At 46.0% G+C, this 5717-nt stretch overlaps 1 protein-coding gene across 1 annotated transcript in view; it reads left to right on the forward strand.

The window, feature by feature from the left end:
• Nucleotides 1-5691, forward strand: part of LOC104807122 — a 23215-nt gene extending 17524 nt beyond the window's left edge. Inside the window, exons 2-4 of the mRNA XM_010532235.1 lie at nt 2120-3466; nt 3538-4463; nt 5636-5691. Coding sequence (XP_010530537.1) covers nt 2120-3466; nt 3538-4463; nt 5636-5691 — 2329 coding nt within the window. The remainder of the gene's footprint in view (nt 1-2119; nt 3467-3537; nt 4464-5635) is intronic.
• Nucleotides 5692-5717: the final 26 nt, after the last annotated feature.

Consider the following 5717-nt stretch of genomic DNA (forward strand, 5'->3'; position numbering starts at 1 on the left):
TCATCAAACAAGTATAGATCTCATGTTTACATGCATTCTAACCATTAAAACCATGAAAACATGCATAGATCTATAGTCTACATGCATTCTAACAATTAAAATCATGCAAACCTGCAAAGATCTATTGTTTACATGAACTTTAACAATTAAAATCATGTAAACAAGCAACAGGCACGGCGATATACAAGCAACCAGGCTCTGATACCACTGTTGGGTTCCCTTCGGGTTCCTAGCATGCGATCTCATCGATCTAGGGTTTGGCTTCTAGGTTTCATGCATCGGAAGGAAAGATCTAAACCAGGGTTTGGATTCTAGGTTTCACGTAGTGGAAGGAAAGATCTAAACCTAGCCAAACGTCACACAAAACCAATTGTGTAATAACCCGAACAATCGTGTATATCGTCGTGGGATTCGAATACTTACCTCGTTCTTTCAAGATCTGGAAGTATCAATCGATCCAGGGCCTGTTTTAATCACCAAGAGTTGAAAGCACAACTCCTCTACACGTATCCACACCGGCGGGATGAATTCCAACGCTTTGGAATGTATCTGCTAGGATTTGTGAAGAGAAAACCGATGTCCTTGACTTGGAATCGATATTCCAATCTCTAGAACTCGAAATCAAGCTTCTCTAAGCTCTCATTAGAATCTAGGACGTCTGAGGTTCTTACTCTAGGGTTTGTGGCGGGGCTCATATTAATTAGGATTGCCCAAAACCCTTAAAACGCGAAAAAGGAAACTTTCCCCGAAAGTCGGACCGTCCGGTCTAGGTCCATTAGGGATGGATCACATGTGAAGAGAACAACGCGAGAAAAGAGCGACAGAGCGATCTGGAAGAGTTCCAGCTGGCCAGACCGTCCGGTCCAGACCCGGACTGGACGGTCCAGCCGTTCTGGAACGTCCGTTCCAGTGGAGAACGGACGGACCGTTCCGCACGGTCTGGCCAGCTGGAACTCTTCCAGATCGCTCTGTCGCTCTTTTCTCGCGTTGTTCTCTTCACGTGTGATCCATCCCTAATGGTGTGTGACCCTGTAGGCCCATTCGAAGTGGCAGTGGCTTCGGAAACCTTTCCCGAACCACAAGTCATGGTTAGCCTCTAACAAGACGCCATGACTACCCACCTAGAATAAAGTTAGAGGTGATCTAACAAAGCCAGCAATAGTTCGAATTCTGATCCTTTGTCTCACGATGTCGTATGTTGAACAAGGGCATGGTATGAGCCACCCTTCAAGTTCAACCGCTTACTCGTCTAGGCAAACCGACTGATAAAATAGATGTACATTCATCTATAGCGTGGCCACGCATTTTCACAGTCCGATTTCCACGAGGGGCCCAGCGACATCTCTCCTGCGTAGGAGGTGACAAGTCCCGTATTGCATGTCTACTATCTGCATATGATTCGTGAACGTATCTGAGCAACGCCGTTATGATCATCCGGTTAAAGACGACGTTTGACGCAGTCAAGACACGTCACTCCTCATATCAGATACTCTAGACATCTCAGGTCTGAGGATCCAAGAATGAACCGCTGTATGAGATTCAAGTCATGACTCATGTCCATGTGACAATCTCATGCGGGTCATCCAGTAACTCGTTCCAAACGAGAACCCATGATTGTGATTTGCATCTAATGCATATGATCATAATCATCTATCACACATCATGCTGGTCTTAATTCATCATTGTTCCCACAATGATAACTGACCAGGGAATTTAGAATCATCTGCAATGATTCAAGGATATTTACCGTAATATAACAAACATGCTAATCATATAACGGGAAAAGTAATGCATTCATAAGTCAATGAATCAATACAAAGTCAAAATGTCACATCATGGATCATCCTAGAGCATCACAACCAACACACGCATCATTACGTGGATATCCAGGAGTTATTACATTTGGCCATCACCATAGAGAAGCAACTCAAGAGGAAAGGCAAGTCAACACAACGGTTTGGTTCCTCATCATACCAACGCCCCGAGAACAGCCGGTTAGACAAGCCGACATTTACCCCACGACCTGAAACTAAGGGCGAGACAAGACCGACGCCTTACGTCCCAAGACACAAGGTATCCCTGACACTCTGCTTCGTAACAGGGATATTAAGTGTTTCAGATGTCAAGGTCGGGGACACTATGCCAGAGACTGTCCTAACAAGAAGGTAATGGTGATTCGAGCGGATGGAGAAATCGAGACTGAGTCAGAAGGTGAGGAAGTGACAGAGAAGATGGTGGTTGATTCTGACGATGATTATGTGGAGTACGGAGCAGCAAGAGGAGATCTCCTAGTCGCAAGGAGAGCCCTTAACCTGCAAGTCAAAGAAGAGGCCAGCGTGCAACGGGAAAATATTTTCTATACCCGAGGGATTGTGCAGAACAAAGTCTGCAGCATTATCATAGATGGCGGGAGTTGTACTAACGTGGCAAGCACATTACTGGTCGAGAAGCTGAAGTTGCCAACAACGAGTCATCCAAAGCCTTACAAGCTTCAGTGGCTCAATGAGAGCGGTGAGACCAAGGTGAGGAGGCAGGTTCAAATACCCTTCACCATTGGGGGGTATGTAGATGAAGTTCTCTGCGACGTTGTCCCAATGCAAGCAGCACACATATTATTGGGTAGACCATGGCAGTTCGACACTCGAGCTCACCATGATGGCTTCACCAACAGGTATTCATTCGAGTTTAAGGGACAAAAGATCCAGCTGACACCTCTCACGCCGAAGGAGGTGTATGAGGATCAGGTCAGACTACTCAAGTCAGAAAAGCAAAAGGCAATGACGAGTAAAATTGAGAAGGGGCAGAGAGCGGATGGTGCGACTCAAAGTGTCAACCCGAGTGATATTAGTGAGACCCCACTCGTGACAGCGAGTGTTCTATTTTCTACTAAAGCGAGAGATCTCAAGAGAGCATTGGTTACGCATCAGCAGATCCTTGTAATTGTGTATAAGGATGTGTTATTGACTAACGAGGCGATATCTACTTTGCATGTTGTAGTGTCCTCGGTTTTGCAGGATTATGAAGATGTGTTCCCCGAGGATGTACCCGACGGTTTGCCCCCGCTTCGAGGGATAGAGCACCAGATAGACTTTGTGCCAGGAGCCACCATCCTGAACAAGCCGGCATACAGAACCAACCCGGAGGAAACAAAGGAGCTCCAACGACAAGTGACTGAGCTCATGGAGAGGGGATACGTGAGAGAGAGTATGTCACCCTGCGCTGTACCAGTTATACTCGTGCCTAAGAAGGATGGGTCTTGGAGGATGTGTGTTGATTGCCGAGCGTTCAACAATATCACGGTAAAGTATCGTCATCCCATCCCTAGGTTAGATGATATGCTTGATGAGTTACATGGGTCCACTGTGTTTTCTAAGATAGATTTGAAGAGTGGATACCATCAGATTAGGATGCGAGAGGGGGACGAGTGGAAAACTGTGTTTAAGACAAAGCTAGGATTGTACGAATGGTTGGTTATGCCATTTGGTTTGACTAACGCGCCTAGTACATTTATGCGGTTGATTTTCATATTCTTCGCAGGTTCATAGGCAAGTTTGTGGTTGTATACTTTGACGATATTCTAGTGTACAGTCGATCGATAGAAGAGCATGTAGAGCATCTTAGGGTTGTCCTAAGTGTTTTGAGGGAGGAGAAACTTTATGCTAACATGAAGAAGTGCTCGTTTTTTTCTGATAAGCTTGCCTTCCTAGGATTTGTCGTGAGTGCACAGGGTATACAGGTCGATGAAGAAAAGATCGAGGCTATCAAAAGCTGGCCGAGCCCGAAGACAGTGGGAGAAGTGCGCAGTTTCCATGGACTAGCGGGATTCTACCGGAGGTTCGTCAAGAACTTTAGCACTATAGCCGCACCTTTGACACAGATCATCAAGAAAGACGTAGGTTTTCAGTGGGGGGCGGTGCAAGAAGAAGCCTTCCAAACTCTCAAAGCTAAGTTGATTAATTCTCCTCTACTCACATTACCAGATTTCACTAAGACGTTCGAAATAGAATGCGATGCTTCAAGAATCGGTATTGGTGCTGTTTTGATGCAGGAGAAGCGACCAGTAGCGTACTTCAGTGAGAAACTAAGTGGGGCACAACTGAGCTACCCCACCTACGACAAGGAGATGTATGCACTTGTGCGCGCGTTACAAACGTGGCAGCACTATCTTTGGCCCAAGGAGTTCGTGATCCATACAGATCATGAGTCACTCAAGCATCTCAAGGGTCAACACAAGCTCAATCGAAGACATGCAAAGTGGGTGGAGTTCCTAGAGACCTTTCCATATGTTATCCGATACAAACAAGGTAAGGAAAACATAGTAGCTGATGCCTTGTCTAGGCGTTACACATTGATATCTACCTTGGATGCTAGGTTGCTAGGATTTGAACACATCAAGGAATTGTATGAATCTGATCTTGATTTTTCTGATGTGTTTATGGCTTGTGCCAAGGCTGCAATGTTGGGTTTCCTGGGATCTCTAGAGCGAATCCTATTCCTAAGAGATCGATTCTAGGGTTTGCGCAGCGGATATAAAACAAAATTTGATAAACCCCTAGAACCATGCTTCTACAGAATCGTAGAATCGTTAGAACGCTTACCTCAATCGATCCGGGGCCTGTCTCTATCGATGAATCGTTCTGATCACGAAAGGCAGGAAGATTACCTCGCCCTCCACACGTATCCACACCTCGGGATGGATTCCAACGGTTGGAACTTGTCTGCTAGGACTCGAATCTCTATTCGATTTTGTGCTTCAAGAAAACGGACTTCGATCAACCTCTCAAAACCTTGGATCTCACCAAAGTTCTCTAGAAGTCTGCCAAAGTCGGCTCAAAGAGTTCTCCACTTCATTAGGGTTTTAATCTCTATCTTATATAGTGATTTAACCCTAATTTCGGTTTAATTTTCGAAAAGACTGAAGCCCAGAACGGACGGTCCAGAAAAGCACTTGGACCGTCCGTTCTAGTGTTCAGAACGGACGGTCTGCCTAAACGTGGACCGTCCGTTCCACCACGTAGAACGGACGGTCTGCGTGCTAACGTGGAACGTCCGTTCCAATCTCCAGAACGGACGGACCACACGTCTGGACCGTCGGGTCTGCTTGTACTTTTCAGTACGCGCTAGCTCCTGAGTGCATTCGTCTCTCCCTGTGTGTGTGACCCTGTAGGCTCATTCGATATAGCAGTATAATCCGAAGTCTCTATTTCGGATATACAAGTCATAGGCGGTCTCTAGCAAGACACTATGACTACCTAGCTCGAATAGAGTTTGTTCGTGATCATACGAACGCCAGTGATGATTCCGGTTGATGATCCTTTTGTATCGCGATATCATACGTCGAACATAAGGCATGGACAAGCCACCTTATCTGATTCGACTGCTTTCTCGTTCACTGAGTTCGACTGTCTGAAATAGACGACGTTCGTCTATAGTGCGGCCACACATTTCTACAGTCTCGCTCACACGAGGGACCCAGCGATATCTCTCTCTTTTACGAGAGGTACAAATCCCGTCTTGACTATCTACAATCCAGTACATGATTCGTTTCGTACCTGATACACGCCTTTATAGTCCTCCTGTTACGCAGGACGTGAAACTGTCCTTTCCAGTAGTGTTGCTGCTGTCTTTTTTGCAGCTATTGGTGGCACTCCTTCCTTGATCTCATATGCCGGTGATGGTTCCGAAGGATGAACTGGATATGGACAGTTTGGGTTTCC

The sequence above is a fragment of the Tarenaya hassleriana genome, unplaced genomic scaffold (genome assembly GCF_000463585.1).
Source record: "Tarenaya hassleriana unplaced genomic scaffold, ASM46358v1 Cleome127, whole genome shotgun sequence".
In the NCBI taxonomy this organism is placed as follows: Eukaryota; Viridiplantae; Streptophyta; class Magnoliopsida; order Brassicales; family Cleomaceae; genus Tarenaya; species Tarenaya hassleriana.